General features: G+C 31.0%; 2 protein-coding genes across 2 annotated transcripts; one reads left to right on the top strand and one right to left on the bottom strand.

Annotated features, from left to right (window-relative positions):
• The first annotated feature begins 3245 nt into the window (after positions 1 to 3245).
• Positions 3246 to 3758, top strand: LOC130813632 (uncharacterized). The gene is made up of 2 exons (XM_057679468.1): positions 3246 to 3564; positions 3616 to 3758. The coding sequence occupies exons 1-2, from the start codon at positions 3246 to 3248 to the stop codon at positions 3756 to 3758; spliced, it is 462 nt and encodes a 153-aa protein (XP_057535451.1).
• A 4509-nt stretch (positions 3759 to 8267) lies between these two features.
• On the bottom strand, positions 8268 to 12469 carry LOC130813310 (rho GTPase-activating protein 2). Its single transcript, XM_057679118.1, has 4 exons — positions 11953 to 12469; positions 9995 to 10115; positions 9535 to 9885; positions 8268 to 9233 (listed from the first exon to the last, which is right to left on the bottom strand). Exons 1-4 carry the CDS (start codon positions 12264 to 12266, stop codon positions 8715 to 8717), a joined length of 1305 nt encoding a protein of 434 aa, XP_057535101.1. The 5' UTR covers positions 12267 to 12469; the 3' UTR covers positions 8268 to 8714.
• Between the last annotated feature and the right edge of the window lie 4901 nt (positions 12470 to 17370).

Raw genomic sequence — 17370 nt, 5'->3', positions numbered from 1 at the left:
GCAATTATTAGATGATTTTATATTTAAAAGCTACAATTATACAATCCTATATAAAACTGGCGATTATCTAGTGTCAAACAGACCAATCGGCGTGTTTAATAGAGATTAGAGACAATGCTCTTAATTTGTGTTCCATATCTCTTTCCAAAGTAATGCTCCACTAGCTAAGCTCCTGCGTATGTGTTCAAGCTTCCAAGCCAACAGGTAGATTATGTAGTGGAAAATGCAATGATTAAAATATAAGTGTACAGAAATTGAGCATTAAATAGCGATTATCATACATAAATATGAATATTATAATTAAGGAAAATGATTAGGGCTATCTATAACCAGCTAATAATAGAAAAATGAACATTACTCCAATTAATAGATTAATGTGATTTTGTATAATTTAAATATAATGCTTGTTATATAACCTAATTAAGTAAAGAACCCAATCTTTGAAGTCATTATGTGTGTATTTGGCGTAAACTTTAATTATTTTTTATCAATTTAATTTTGGTTAAATATTAAAATTATTAACATTGATGTTCTACAATTACAATTTAAAACATTTTTTAAAATTTTGGAATAGCATTTAGTAAAAGCTATTGGAACTACTTTCTAAGTAACATTTTACAAAAAATTATTATCTTTAGCATTTAAAAATAAAATTTAATATTTTCATATTTAATATGATTACTAAATTACTATTACGACCAAATTGGTTGAATGGAGTCATATGTTTATGTTTACATATTGCACAACAAGACACAAGTTTGAAGACACTTGTTTGTTTGGTTTATTTACTATGATTCTGAGTATGTGTAAGATATCAAATCGCGTAAGACTCTAAAAATTTAAAAGTCTCAAATATTAGTTGACAATAGTATATATTGTTTTTGCTTTAGTTTTTTCAGGTATTAATTTTTTCAAATTTTCAAAAAAAAAATAAATCAAACAAACTTTAAATATTATAATTTATTTTATTCTACCCTTATATATTATCTTATAATTTAAAAAACATATTTATCTCATGCTTAATTGCATATGGCCTTATCCTCTTAATTGAATAATTGTTTTTCTCTAATTGGTTGCTCCGTCCTGTCTCTACATGGTTTCCCATATTTAAGTCAGTCCAATTTGATTTGGTGTACGTCCCGACGTCCATATCAAAACTCATTGAATGATTTGATAAATTTGACTTTGAGAAATTAAATTGCGCTCATTTTCGTACCCACACAAATAAAAGCGTGCTCCTTAGCCCAAAACGAAGTCGTATTGGTCAAACTCAAGACTCAAGGTACTACGCTTCACCTTCGCTGAAGTTAAGACTTGGCCTGTTGGCCACTTGGGTTCCATACTTCCATTTAAGATTCCTGTCCTGGACCCGTGGTCTGTGCGGTTGGTAGCACTCAAAATTGAAATAAGGACTTTACTTTATTTTTTAATTTTGAAGCTTTAAACAATTAATTGAAATTAAGTAAAAGTACTATATAGGATTTTGTGCACTCTAACACTTCAAATATGTCCAAAATTATGTCTAGCTGAAATAGTAGACTATTTAAAATTGATAATAGTAAAGACATTTAAATATAATTATATATCAAATTCATTCAAAATAATAAGAATATTATTTTATGGTTGTTAAATAATATTTCATCCCTGCATAAGCAATTTTATACAAGAAAAAACATTTAAATCATGAACAACAATAATAATATACCTATTTCCTTCACATTTTTTCTATTTGTTCATATATTTTAATTGTTAGTTTCAAAACTTAATCCACTTCCAAAAAAGTTTTATAAAAAATATAATTGTGATATGTTTATTTTCAAAAGTCGTGTGCAAATTTTCAAATGAGACTCTCTCACGGTGAGATTATTACTATTGGACTAGTCCAATGTAGATTTATTAACTTTAAAGTGATTATATAAGAGTATAGTTTTAAAGTTGTCATTTTTTTATAATATTAAAATAATTAATTATAACTTTAAAATAATCATATATATATATATATATATAACTTTAAAGTGATCAATTAAAAAATAAATTAAATTATATAGAATCCGAGTGACAATGAGACAATGTTTGAAAGTTGAGGGTGAAATTATGCTTTGAAAATGATAGAGGGTAGGAGTAATTGTTTACCAAAAGTAAATTAGCATGTGAATTGATGCAATAAAACGCCAAAAATAGGGATGCTTCCTTCTAGATGGTTAGGCTTCTTCTTGCATTCAACTTGTAGAAGTAAATTGGCTTCTAGAAAGCCACCACACCTGTAAATTGTGGGCTCCATTAAACAATATCAAGTGTTTGATTTGGTATCATTATTGGTCTCCCACACTTTACTAGGAGTAATATGCAAAATTAAATCAATTGGGTGGGGCCGGTCGGCCAAGAGCATTCAATTAAAGCAACCCATTCCAACCTCTCCAGCTGGTCTTGTACGAGATTGTTTCATTATGAAACGAGCTCATATTGTTGTTTATTTTTTAATTGATTATTTTAAAATTATAGTTGATCAATTTAACATAACAAATATATATGCGTCAGCCCATTAAAGATGAGTTCGTCCTGAGACTATCTCATTTAAAAAATTTTGTTTTTTTTATTAAGCTCCTTTTGTATGAGTTCGTTTTATTATGAGATATATCTAAAAAGGATTTATTTGAAAAAACAAAAATATTAACTGATTTACATTAATTTTCCAAAATTATTTTTTGAAATTTTCTTTTATATTTGCTTTTTTAAATAATTATAATTTGAATTAACCCAATATAAATCGTCTCATCGTAACAAAAATAATTAGTATTTTACTACTTTTTTTGTTTATATCTTCATAAGATTCAACTATTTAACATTTCATAATCAGTGTTTTTATTTATTGCATTATCAGACGAGACATTTTATCAAAAGAGAATGAAGTGGGACCAAGAAAAAATCCGTGATTCATAAATAAAAAATAACTTTTTTTAAAAGTTTCCATTACACCTAAAAAAATTCCATTAAAAAAATAAATAGCACTATCCCCCCCAAAAAGAAAAAGCAAAAGTTGAAAAGCACACAAGCAAACGTCACCTTTCGTTCCCTTTTGTTGTCAAAGGTTATCTAATTTCATTGTAGTATCATAGGATTATATAAGTATTACTATCATTCTTCTTAAATCCTTACATACTCTTCTTCAACATTCACAATAAATATAAATAGTATAATTAATTACTATTATTTTATTGCAATTAAATTAATTAAAACTTCTATTTATGGAAAAAAATGGTGATCCCAAGAAAAAGGTAATGGTTGATCTATCTCCTTTCTTTCTATTAGAAGCAGCTGGTGATTCTGAAGGTGATCTTGATGATACTCATCATCATAACATGCTCAAGATGATGGAATTTGGATCTCATGATGACCATGAAGAGGATGCTGAATCATGTAGCTATGACGTATGGGATGCTCATGCTAATGTTGTTACTGCTACTGCTACTGCTTCTACATCATCTCATATCATCAATGAAGGAAGAAATGATCATCATGTATGCAGAGGAATTGTACATGGGAATGATGAATATGATGATGATGGTTATGAGGATGATGATGATGATGATGAATTGATGATGAAAAATTTAAAAGAAAATGCAAGTAAATCAGAAATAATGTCAACAGCAAATACAGCAAATAGCACAAGAAAGTGTTGTGTGGATTCAAGTGAAGGTAAAAAAATGAGTGAAAAAGAAAGGAGTAGGCTCTTTTGGGAGACTTGCTTGGCTTCTTGATTACTGTCATTTTAAGTTTTTTTTATATTAACACAAATTAATTGTTTTAATAGGAATTAGGAATCCAACCTGAAGTATAAATATAATAATATAACAAAATTGGTTTTTCTGTTATGTTCTTTTGTCTTTTGTTATGGGTTTTATTATTATTTTTATTTTTTTTAAGTTTGTGAATATGGGGTGATTGTCAATTAATTGTTTTAACTATTTAAATTGGTTTAAGGTGTTTGGCTAATATATTTTAATATATTTTAAAATTTGATGGAGTTGTTTGGTTGAGATAAAAAGTAAATTTAAATGAAATTTCTTAATTTTTGAAAGTTATCTTCTTTATTCGATTTCTAATTTTTTACAATTATAGTTTATGGACACTTTTTTTGATAATTAAGTTCCTACACTTTGTAAGAATATTCTGGTTTTATTTTCACCTATGTCTCCCTTTTTCTTACCCAATCTTGTAATTAAAAAATTTATTAATTATTTATTTATAATAATTAAATAACCTACTATTTTAAAAGTCAAAGAAAAAAACAATTAGCAAAATAAACATTTTTAGATATTTGATCAATAAAAAAGCTAAAAAAATGAAGCGTTAAATTAAGAAAAAAATTCAATTACCAAATAAAGGCATTATAAAATGCATAGAAATGAGAAACCCAGAAATTGGTTTTTCAAAACTCGCCAGTCAACAACCAAGTGGCAGAAGCAGAGGTATGAATAACACTACTTGTAGCCTATAGGTGAGAATTTATCTTATATGATTTGAAATAAATTTAATATTTACTCCGGTCCATATTACTTGTATTAAATAAATTTTTACGCAATTTAATGCGTTTGTTGGATTGTTTATATTTAAAGCTATACATCACTAAAAATTATTAATATTATAAAAATATGCCTACAAATAAAATAAGATCCCACACGACTATGTTTTTTTCTCGTACAATAGTCGAAATATGCAAACTATTATAGAACGATGAATAGTGCAAAAGTTTGGTGCATGTAATTTGAAACGGACGAAATACTATTTTCTTTGTTAAAGTTTCGAGATCGATTCTCACCTAGTCTTCTCCTCGTATTGAATCTAACGCCCTCTAATCGGAAAAATAGTAGTAGGTGGGTTTTGGGCATTATGCTCCACACTTTCAACACCTTTTGAAGTTTTGAACATTGATTTTCCTAACCACACTTTCGTTTATAGAAAATTATAATGCGAAATTCGATTTGATTTTAGTCTAGTGAATATTGGATTTATATTACTTTATTAATGAGAGGAACATCTCTATTTATACATAATTAAGACTAAAAATAAGGAAACAAAATATTAACCAAAATCTAAATAAAGGAAACAAAATAACCTTAATATCCTAAATATTTAAAAGGATCTTAACTTCCTAAAACGTAATATTCTGAAATAATATCTTTATTTTATTTTACTTTCTATTTTTCTACACTCTCCCTCAAGTTAGGTCTCGGGATCACCGAAACCTAACTTGCACAATATCATTCAATGCTTTTGATCCAATTGTCTTTAAGAGAAAATCTGCTAGTTGATCTTTTGATTTCACTGAGGACATTTTGATGATCTCTTTGGCGAATTTGTCATAATTGACTTTCAATTTTTTGAAAAAGGTCATAAAATAGATTTGGTTGGTTTAATTTTTGTTTTGGATCAATAATTTAAATTTTGGGTTTTTGGATTAATTGAGATTCAAAGATAAAACTGGGTTGATTTTGTTTAAAGGGTAGATAGGTAGAAGATATGGGTTGGTGGGTTAATTCGCGGGTTAGTGGGTATGGGGTTTACAATCTAGGTAGTTTTAGATTAGACAAGGATAACAAATGAGTAGCCTCCATATCTACTCATTTTTAGGGAATATACTCTTAATTTCCATATTTAGTCTTTCTTTCTCTATTGATTTTTGAGATCCTAAGTTTGTGGGTTTAGGGATTTGGTTATCCTTGCTTACTTCTGCCTTTGGAGAACCTTTCTCGGTACGTTTTTCGAGTTGGGGTTTGGGTGTTTTTGCTTCTAGTTCGTTTGTCCCTTCTTCTTTTGGAATTTGATTTTTGTCTATCTCTTTACTCCCCTTTCACCATTGACTTGCGTATTCACTTCTTTTATATTACTCCTCGTCGCGACCTCACGCTGGATGGCGACATTCACGAGAGGTAGCGAAATTGGCCCGTATAAAGTATGAATCCAAGTCCATAATTCAAGGGCAGTAGTAGTGAATTAAATAACGAGATCGATGATGTCAGAGTTAATACATGCGAGAATCCATGACATGACCCTGCTATCATATTGTTTGCATTGTGGAGTTATGGTCATCGGGGGAATGACGGTGATATGATTGAGCATCTCCCCATCACCAAGTTCAATTTCCATTTCTTTACATCACTTGGTGTAATTTTTTCCATTAGAGTTTTCAAATACTTTTTTTTTTATTGATTTTTGGGTTTGTATCGATTTTTTGGTTTCTTTGTTGGAAAAGGAGGATAATTTGCTCAACCTCTGCCAATGAAAACATCATGTTTTCCATCTGATTTTTTTGATTGGTTTGGTTAGATTGGTTTTGTTTTGATTTGTTTTCTTTTGTTTGAATCGATTTTGGTCGATTATGATCAATGATAAAATACCGATAGAGTTTTTCCGTCCAGGAAAACGTTACAACGCTGGTACCATGTAGAAAATCAAAATGGGGAATTCGGTTTGGTTTTAGTCTGGTGAATACGGAATTTGTATTACTTTATCAATGAGATGAACATCTCTATTTATACATGATTAAGACTAAAAATAAGAAAACAAAATATTAACCTAAATCTAAATAAAGGAAACAAAATAACCTTAATATCCTAAATATTAAAAAAAAATTTTAACTTCCTAAAACATAATATTCTGAAATAATATCTTAATTTTATTTTACTTCATATTTTCCTACATCTTTTATTTAAATTAATTTCTACTGACTTCCAAAATTTCTTTTATGACATGCTTATCAATTTCTATTTGTTTTATAATTGTGTTGACTTCAAGTAATGAATACTCCACTTCAAAAAAATAATGAATACTATAAATTATACTATTCTACGTTTATTTGAGTTTGCAATGAAAAATTGATATTTGATTTTTTATGCAATCCAATGTGTTATTTTGATTATTTATATATTGAATTATACACATCTAAAAATTATAAAAAAGTTAATATCATGAAAGTATGCGATTAGACGTTTCAAACAAAATCTCATTTGACTATATTTTATCTTACACAATAGCCGCAATATATAAAATAAGCTTGAACGATAAATAGTGTCAATCACTACAACATAATTTGCTTTTAGTGGGATATATGTAGTGACATTTAATTTAAATGTCGCTACTTCAAATTTCTAATAGTATATATAGAGGATTTAGTGACATTTTATTAGACGCTTGAGCAGCATAATTTAAAATCACACTAAAGTCTTTTGTGACATAGAATCTAGTGACATTTGTCATAAATGTCACTAGACTATATTAACAATTACATATGCCACCAAAGATCAAATAAAGTGTCATTAAATTACATAAAATTTGCTCTAAATAAAATGATATTTAATTCTCTATTTTATTAAATGTTAAATTAAGTGATATGTCCCAAATTCATTTCATATTACATACAACTCCTCTTTTGATTCTAGAAGTAAAAATACTACACATAACAAGCCACTCGGCCTCTTTTGATTCTCTAAACAAGGGATGGATATTGGATGGTTATGGCCACTTTGCCTTTTCACTTTATTTGATATCTTAAATCAATCATTAACATCACTAAATTTAAATGATTAAACATTACTAAATAATTAATAGTAATAAAATTTACCGTAATAAGAATGTAATTGAACTTAATTTGACTATTCCAAATTATAATTAAATTTAATTGATATTATATGAGAGAAAGAAGTTTAGGAGCCAATTAGACCTGTTAAAATGGTCGGTCAATCGAGTTTAATATTGAGTTATTTTCAATCAGGTCACTACAGGCCGGATAAATTTCAAGTCAGGTTAAAATCTATGTCGGTCATTATCAATTTGAAATATTTTCATTTTGGTCGAACCAACGGTATTTAGTTATTTTAAAAAGATTAATACTAAATTTTTTCAAAGAAAAAGATAACAAAACTCTTATAAAAATATCAATTAATACTTAAGGCTTTAACAAATAAATAAAAACTAAATTACAAAAATTAATAAAAAAAAATTATTTGGCCCCAATTAAAAAATGAGGTCAAAATTTCCATATTTCAGTCAAATTTTGATTGAATTTCAAGTCAATTTCAAATCGGATCAAAAATTAACAAACGGTCCTTCCCTTCCGGGTTTCCCGAACCGCCCCAACTACTTTAGCTCCTGCATGTGAAAGGATGATGAAGTTGCTACAAATTCTACTCCAAACAACCATTGTCAAAGCTTGGAAAATCTTGCCAAGGACTTCATCAAACATTCAACCAAGGACCAATACTTGTTAGTAGATCAACTAACTACATGTTTTGAAATACTCCAATTTCAACATTAAATTCTTACAAATACACAAATTTTCATGGGAAAATGCATAAACTTTTATGAGACTTGAACTTTCAAGTTCAAATACTCCAAATCCTACAAAGTCTTCTTTTTCAGCTAGACTAGAAAAGGTCAGTGTAGCAAACTGACTTTCACCTTGACTATAAGGAGTATTGAGTCTTGACTTCTTAATCCCTAATGCTCTAACTAATTTACAAACACAACAATCCACATACAACAACACATATTCATGTCATTCTGGAACAACCTCTTTGACCTGACCTCTTTGTTATCACTAACAAGGTTTAAGGTTGTAAACATACGATCCTATAAAACCCGTCTTAATGGGCGTCATTTAATGGCATTGAGATAACAGAATGTTGGTACTTTGAGAAAATCGAGGCTCCCTCATGTCAACTGATCATAAACAATGGCAATGAAGTTGAAGTCTCCACCAATTGATCCATTTCTATATCTTTTACTTTGTCGTACCTTTCGGATAAGCTTTTGGTGTCGAAGAATTTTCCGTGCTCACTTGATCTATAACTCCATCTTTTACTGTCAGCAATCAATATGTTGGTCTCATCCTTCTGGTTACCGATTCCCTTGCTCTGATTCAAATGCTGCAAGAAACATTCCTCTATTTCACTTAAGCAAGGAAATTCTTCTTCATGTTCATACTCTCTATTGTGACAATAATCAGCTGACTCGTCACAATCAGAACCAGCCCCTCTTGATTCATAGTTAGTATCGATTTCACGTTGGCTGTCGTATTCCTCCTCACTCTCTTGGCCTGAAGAGCGGGATGACATAGGTGAATAGTTATCATCAGTGACGGACTCTTCACGTTCCCTTAGAGTTTTTGTTATTAGGGTTTTGAGTAAGTTCATAACTTGAACAGCATGCATTAGCGCTGTCAATGGATCAGACATCTGCATCAACGGGGCAAGAAAATAAATCGGTTTGAATACCCCTTAGAAAATAAACAGACTTTTCTTACTAGTACATAATGAATTATTGGTGGGAGCACTGTCACATGAGCCACTAATCTCCTAGCAAACCGCGAATCAAAAAATGCAAACTATGGTCGGTTTTGGGCTAATTTAGGGTTCATTTTGAGCGAATAGTGAATTCAAAAGGCAAGTGAATTATGTTACACTGGGAATTTCGTGTAGCGTTTCAGTTCATGATCTTCTAGGTATTCAGAAATTGAATGCAAGAACTTTGTTATACCTGAGTCATGTTTGGGGCGAAAACCATAGCAATATTTCTTGCATTCATCTTGTTGAGTTCCTCATCCTCTACTACATCGGTCATAAGATCAATTGCCCAATTAAGAAGTGCAGCTTCCATTGGTTTAAGCTGCTTCACAAGAAGAATGTAGTCTTCTTCCGTGTTGCATTGAAGAACTTGCTCTGGCGAAAGGCCATCAAGCACTCCAGAAGGGAGTTCCCGAAACCAGGTCTTGATTAAGCCGGCTAAACAGTGCACATCTATGTCGTCTGGCACAATCCCCCTATTAAGCTGGTCTCTAACTTCTTGTTCTTGACCGTTTTCAGGGTTTATGCGAAATATTCCTTCTGCCTGCATTTAAACATAAACCCTTCGATATAAATCAAGAATATGATAGTGCAATGAACCAAATGAATGTATAAATATTCCTTTTCCCAATGAAAATTGAAAATCCATATACCTTAAGACCACCTTGAGAGTACAGCCTCTCTTGCATTAGCAGAAGGATAATGGGAACACTATTTCCTTTGGAATCATAAGAACATTGCATTGATTCTGCTGAAACACCAAACACGCTAACACTGCAAATATAAGAAAAAATCAAGGGACAAAAAAATTTCGAGAGGTTAACATTGCTACAAAAGTATTATAATGTTTGTCAAAAACAATCTCTCATATTGATTTGTTTTGGTTCATACAGCCGAGCCATTTTGTTGGATTATGGCTTTAGCATTACTGTTGTAGTAAAGACTTACTTTGTAAAACCTTCGTACAATACCATTTTAAGTAACATTTAGCCATATATCACTCCCTCAGTAATATCTTTACAACTTGCAAGGTAGTTTGATTTAACTATATTTCAAAATGGTTCGTTTGGTAATAACCAATGATTATTGCAATCCTTTCAGCCTTAGTGTTTCACCAGATTAATCTTACAAGCATCACAAACAAAACAGAAAAAAAAAAAAAAAAAAAAAAGAAGTTCACCCATCTTTACTAAACCCATAATAAATGGCAATCAAATATTTTATCCATGAAAAGAATTATGTCACTCAATGATTCAAGAAATGGCTTAGTAGTGGCTTAGAATTGAATGAATTAAATAAATTGGCTAAATCATTTTATTTTATACTTCTAATAAAAGAGGTATATCATCTAAAAATTGGTCAGTCGACCTTGAGCGGCACGAACTGGCATGTCGGCATCATGCATGTCTATAAACAATAGCATGAAACATGAATACTACACCTCATGAAGGAATTATGTGGGCATTGGGCAACAATATGAAGGTAATAAAAGAAAAAACAATATCATTAGTCCTCCCATTAATAAAGGTGGTTCTGTACACGTGAAAGGTGCCCATCGCACAGAGTCTCGTAAATTAAAGGGCCTTAAATATTAGTCACAAAATTATGAATAAATATAAAATAAATAAGCTTTTAAAATTAAGGTGTATTTTTGTTCCGCCCCTCCTCCTTAACAATCAATTACAAAATACTACAAATAACATTCAAGATGATTTACGCAATTAAGGATCACTACAATAAAATTTGATGGTAAACGTTACAAACATTCATTGGTTCATCCCTCTAAAACTCGCCTAGGTAATAACTTTAAGTAGACACCTAAGTAACATTGGGTTAATTGAATGTTGTAATCTTTACGTGATATAGAATAATATAAGTATATACATTATTAGATTTTAACCAAAGAAATGATATTCCAAGTCTCCCATTTTGGGTACAAAAGCAATATCTCATAACTAAATCCTAGAGTGAGGTTATTATTTGTTCAATAAATTGTACATCATTACATGTAAGTAGTTACTCAAGCATCTAGTTGTTAAAAGGGGAGGAAATCCATCCCCATGATCGACCATGATAGTTTTCTTTCTTCTTTTTCTCTAGTATAGTGCTCAACTACTCATAATACTACAAAGTAGTAAACCCCATTTTACATTAATTTGCTCCTCTCTAAATTCTAATCAAATACCACAAATTGAAAATTAGGTTTTATCTCAATTAGGGCAAAAAAGCAAGATCTTAATTGGATTCTCACCTAGCCTTTAAAGAAAAAAAAAAAAAAAGGAATCCTAGGTGAAATTCTATTGGGCATTAAGCGAGGATTTTAAATTTGAAATGTCAATGGTAGAAGAGTAAAGGATTCATTAAAGTCATAAATGAAAAAACCTCGCTAACTACTCTCTTATTATTTATTAACCTTGAAATTTAAGTCTGGAATAAATGACTCTCGTGAAAAACTGCACCAACTAGTCAAGAAATTTAATAGCAGAAAATAAATATACTGCATACAAATTCAAAATTCAAATAAAGCTAACGAACAGATTAAATTCACAAAATCAATAACAAAACAGATTTAGAATTCAAAACAAACCGAAATAATTATGCAAAAATTTACCTGGCACTAGGAACTTTGCGAGGGATTTCAACTTGGAATTCAAGGGGAAGACCAAGAAATCCATGAAAAGGATCAAAAGTAACATGAGTAACATGCTGAACATTAGTAGGGCAACCAATATCCATAGTAGAAATAACTTGTTCCCTTGAATCAACACGGCAAGAAACCATAGATTTCCTAAGAGCAGCTAAAATTAATGCAACTAATGATAGCTGGTTTTGTTCATCCGAAGAAGATGGTGTTGGGGTTTTTGTAGCTGCACCTCCTCCTCCGCCGCATCCTCCGCCTTTAGTAACCATTACAAGCCCAGTCATTTCTCTCTCTAACTGTCTCTCTCTAGTATTGTGTAAATTTAATTTAATAATTTAAAACAAATGAAAATGGGAAGTTTGTCTGTTTGATTGTTTGTTGTGTTTTAGGAATTTAAACTTGGGATACTTTTAAAATTTCTGGGGAATTGGGATTCAAACGGCCATTTGTGCTTTCAAATTTTTGTATGGACATTGACATCTTTTACTTTATCTTTTTCTTAGAGTACTATTTATTTCCTGTTCTACCCTTCTATTGACGTAATTATTATCTGTCAAATAATGGACCAGGCCCAAAGAGAATGTGTCGGGTAATTCAAAACCCTTGGCCCATCAACAAAACACACCCGCAAGCGAAAATTTGAAATCAATAAGTGAAAAAATAAAAAAAATTAACAAAATAATCTAAGTTTCAAACTTATTCCAAAAGTAAGCGTAAAATTTTCAAACCTGAAGTTTGGGGCTGTTCGCAGTTACTAACTGCGAACAGCTATTTGGTCTTTTTTGACCTGTTCGCAGTTAGTAACTGCGAACAACCCCAAACATCAGGTTTGGAAATTTCACGCTTACTTTTGAAATAAGTTTGAAACTTAGATTATTTTGTTAATTTTTTTTATTTTTTCACTTATTGATTTCAAAATTTCCCCGCAAGCTGCATAGTGCCTCTCCTGAGAGACCGTCTTTATAAGAGACGGCTTTCCGGGCCCATGCCAAATCATTAACAAAAGAAAAAAAATCTAAAAAACTGACGCTTGTGGTTGAGCCTATTTAAAGTTAGTGTTATAACCTATTGGAGTTGGTGTTATAACCTATTAAAGTTGGTATTATAACCTATTAAAGTTGGTATTTGGAGTTGGTGTTATAACTAATTAAAGTTGGTATTATAACCTATTTGGAGATACCAACTTTAATAGGTTATAATACCTACTCTAACAGGTTATAATACCTACTCTAACAGGTTATAATACCAACTTTAATAGGTTAAAACACCAACTCCAAATAGGATTATACAGCACGCAATTTTTTTATAAGTTTTTTTCTGTCATAATGGGTCGACCCATTTGAGATGCATCTCTTATAAAAACGGTCTCAAGTGAGAATTTGTGCAAGCCACATGCTTGTGTAATGGGCCGAATATGGGCGTAGATCAAACTTACGATAAATTCAATTGAACATAGAAAAAATAAGGTTTTTTAAAAAATTCAAAAACTAAACTTAAGAAAAAATTATTTCCTAAAATAAGCACTTCCGGAAAATTGCTATCCAGAGCAGCGTTTTTGAGTCCTATTTGACTGCAGCTGAGTTTGAAGCTTTGAAGAAAAACGTTGTTCAAGCCAGCGGTTTCATTTGCTGACCCTTTGACTGCCCTCGTCTGCATTTTCCTACTATTAATTTTTTTGTTTTCTTTCCAACTTAACTCCTATCTCTTAAGTCTTGACCGTGGCTTTTGACCAAGAAATCGCTGATTAAGGTAGTGTTTTTCTTGATTTTGTTTTTTTTTTTTCATCTACAACGCCTGTAAATATATACTTGTAGTAAAATGAAATATATGAACTAATTTTTATTAATTTTCTTATTCCAACACCAAACATATAACAATTTAAATAAAATTACATAAACAAATATATATATTTGACAAAAACAAAGATCCCTTGCATCTCAATTCCCGATTTGTCGACCAAAAAATAGCCGGAAATAAGTACCTAACAGTAAATGCGAGCATAACGCTTTACATCTGCATCCTCAATATTGGGGACTGGTAAATGACCAAAGTTGTTAAGCATCCACGTTACCTTCACCGAAGACACAATTATTACTTCGTCAGGTGATAAGACCCCGAACATCCTATGTATCCGCTATTCAGTATGGCTCGGACTAGGACTAGTGACAGCCCTCCTACTCACCGATAGGTCGATAAGTATAGTAACATCATGCAGTGTGATGGTCGCTTCACCTACCGATAGATGAAAGGTGTGCGTCTCAGGTTTCCATCACTCAACTAGAGCGATAATCATCCCTCGATCTAAAGGCATTTGACCTATTTGATGAATACCATACCGCTCACACACGTATCTCAAAACACCTATCGTCTAAGGCATCTAATCACTATCGAGGGGTGGTGTCGTGTCTGAAGCAATGTATTGGAGTCTAATTGTCTGATCCAAATAAAATGCAAAGGATGTGTATGATGTGATATTAACACTGAAAGATCTATAGGATATATAGGTCCAGAATTCTTCATCCTATATTCATTAATGAAATTTGTTCACGTCAACATCAACATCAACATTCATTCTTTTCAATTCAATTCAATTTTATATTCATCCATTCATCAAGTTCATATTTCAAGTAATCAACTTCATTATTTATTCATTCAACATATATCTCAAATAATAAACTTCATTATTAATTCAATTCAACATAAATCCCAAGTATTTAACAATTTCAACAATTTATTCGTTCAATTCAACCTTAACATATATCCCCAAATAATCAACAACAAACATTCAATTCAAGATAATAATAATAATAATAATAATAATAATAATAATAATAAGAAGAAGAAGAAGAAGAACAAAATAATATACAGGACACTTATATGAGCAATTTTGAGGAGACGCCCAAAGTCCCTTGTGACAAGTTTGTATGAAACAGGACGTCTACCCCCAAAAGTAAATTTGTGTTATGGGTGATTATGTTAAACAAACTGAGAACAAAGCAATACCTCAAACCAATTCATGTGTTGGATGATGATACGTGCCCTATGTGTCTCTCAGCAACTGAATCCATCCAAAACTTGTTCTTTCAATGCCCCTTTAACTCCAAATGCCTAAAGGAACTTCAGAAATGGCTTCGAATTAGCACTCTCCCTTGTAATTTGGGTGATATTATGAAGAAACGTTGAAAAGGTGACAGATTCCGCTTAAAAGTTATTATCTCTAGTATTATAGCTTGTGCTACCATCTCTGGCAAACTAGGAATCAATCAGTCTGGCTTCCCCAGATGAGCACTATTGATAAAATTATGCATTGTATCCGTCAAGAAATTAGAATTAGATTTACTGCTTTATACCCTGTACAATCTCAAACCGACTTGTGGTTTAGAGATCTATAGGTAGTAGGTTTTCCCTTCTTGAGGCTCTCTCCCCTTTATTATGCATAGAGTTGTTCATTCGGGTGATCGGGTCGATTTCGGACGGGTGTCATTCTGTTCGATTGAATTTCGGATCGGTTATTAATCAGATGCGTGTTACGGCGGGTCACATTTGAGTCGGGTCGGTTAGTCACGGTTCAGTTGAAGATCAGTTATTCGAGCTACCGAGTTTGCATCAGTTCGGTGTTGGTTGAAGTTCGAGTCGAGTGTCAATCGGTCTCGGGTTGTTATCGGTTAACTATTGGTTCGGTTTGATCAAGTACAGATCGGATTCGGGTATTTTTTTTCAAGTTGAATTCGACTATGAGTTACTAATTACAATCGATCGAGTCAATGTCACATTAAGTTGCTAGTCACATTAAGTTGCTAGTCATTTTTTAATTCATGACAATATTCTCTTTACTTAAGGAAAATAGTTAAAATGCAAATCAATTAATAATTATTACTTTGTTATTTTTACTTGTTTGACTGTAAATTAAAATTAAAGTTCTATCATTTTTCATCCAATTTGATTAAAAATAGTTTATTAGACATTAATCATTGATTATTTACTTTAAATATATAACACCGTGTATTTTTAAAATTTAATTTATGAAAATATCTATCGCTTTATTAGATTAACTAATAAGATGATTGAATATGAGTTAATCATACATCTGTGTTAGAACTTGGTTCAGGTTTATATCAGTTCGATTAAAAATTGGTTCGGGTTAAGTTGGTTATAGCCGGGTTGAGTTCGATTTCGAGCATGATACGGGTCGGATATGACTCAGTTCGGTCACTATTAGGTTCGGTTAATTTCGGTTAACGGTTACATGTCGGTTATAAAAATCGATCGCAGTTCGGATTCAGTTTTCTATTTTCAGTTGTCAATCGATTCAGGTGCAACTTTGATTCGAGTAATGTCGGTTCGATAAATCTAAAAAAGAGACGCATTTTCGGGTCGGATAACTTTTGGTTTCGGGTCGGATTTCCGGATCGAGTCACATTTGAATAGCTATAATGATGCACGTGAAGAGTGGGCTTGAGCAACCCTACCTAAAAGGTGGGCTCTTGTTCCATACTGATGCAATCTATACTTTGAGGTGAGTTCCTTTGTTTTTATAGCTTGTATGGATTTTATTTGTTGCAATGATATTTTTCATTCTCCAAAAAAAGAACAAAATAATAATATTATTAATAATAATAACAATACTAACAATAAGTAAAATAAGTAAAAGTCAATATAAAAAATTCAATAAATATACGTAATAATAATGTAAAACACAAAAATCCTCATTTGTAATTCTTTTAAATGAAAATTCAAAACTTACCTCAATAGTAATTACTATGATTAATGAAGTAAAGACTGAGGATTACAAGCCCTGCACAAGAAAAACACACATTAATAGCCGAAAATATAAAACCATAATCGTGATTCTTAAAATGAAAATTCAAAATTTACCGATCTTCAACCACGAAATTGAACAATAAAAAAATTTACTGATCTTCAACCACGAAATTCAAAATATAAAACAATAGATAACTGTCGTAATTTACCACTAAACTTTTTCTTTTTTTAATAAATTAAAATTAAATCAGCTCATATTATGTCATCTCACAATAAAAAAATCTTAAAGAATTTGTTAAAATATCTTCATTTGAAAAAAAAATAGCAATTATTTTCAACTACAAAGATCATAATTTCTCAAATAGAACTTTTCCGAAGTGGGAACAAGTCAAATTGTTTGTTTGTTATAGACAAAGTATTTTGTACTTCTTCAACCTTAAAAATAGGAAAATTCTTCTTTTTTCTTGCTTATTACTCAAGATGAAATTATGAAAAAAAGAATGTTTCTTTGGGTGAGAGGCATTTAGGAGTAATTAGCTAGCTGTTAACCGTTAAACACACACAAATCTTAGCAAAAAATTATAAATAAGTGGATATATCATCATCACCGAATGTCAACGCGAGATA

Source organism: Amaranthus tricolor, chromosome 5, assembly GCF_026212465.1.
Source record: "Amaranthus tricolor cultivar Red isolate AtriRed21 chromosome 5, ASM2621246v1, whole genome shotgun sequence".
Classification (NCBI taxonomy): Eukaryota; Viridiplantae; Streptophyta; class Magnoliopsida; order Caryophyllales; family Amaranthaceae; genus Amaranthus; species Amaranthus tricolor.
Note: the sequence above shows the minus strand (reverse complement) of the source record. Positions and strands in the feature narration are given on the sequence as shown.

Excerpts from the sequence above, each read along its gene's own strand:
- LOC130813632 (XM_057679468.1), top strand. The coding sequence starts at position 3,246 with ATGGAAAAAAATGGTGATCCCAAGAAAAAGGTAATGGTTGATCTATCT. Across the intron at positions 3,565-3,615 it reads TGATGAATATGATGATGATG|AAAATGCAAGTAAATCAGAA; the intron begins GTTATGAGGATG and ends AAAATTTAAAAG.
- LOC130813310 (XM_057679118.1), bottom strand. The coding sequence starts at position 12,266 with ATGACTGGGCTTGTAATGGTTACTAAAGGCGGAGGATGCGGCGGAGGA. Across the intron at positions 10,116-11,952 it reads CGCAAAGTTCCTAGTGCCAG|TGTTAGCGTGTTTGGTGTTT; the intron begins GTAAATTTTTGC and ends TTATATTTGCAG. Across the intron at positions 9,886-9,994 it reads ACTCTCAAGGTGGTCTTAAG|GCAGAAGGAATATTTCGCAT; the intron begins GTATATGGATTT and ends GTTTAAATGCAG.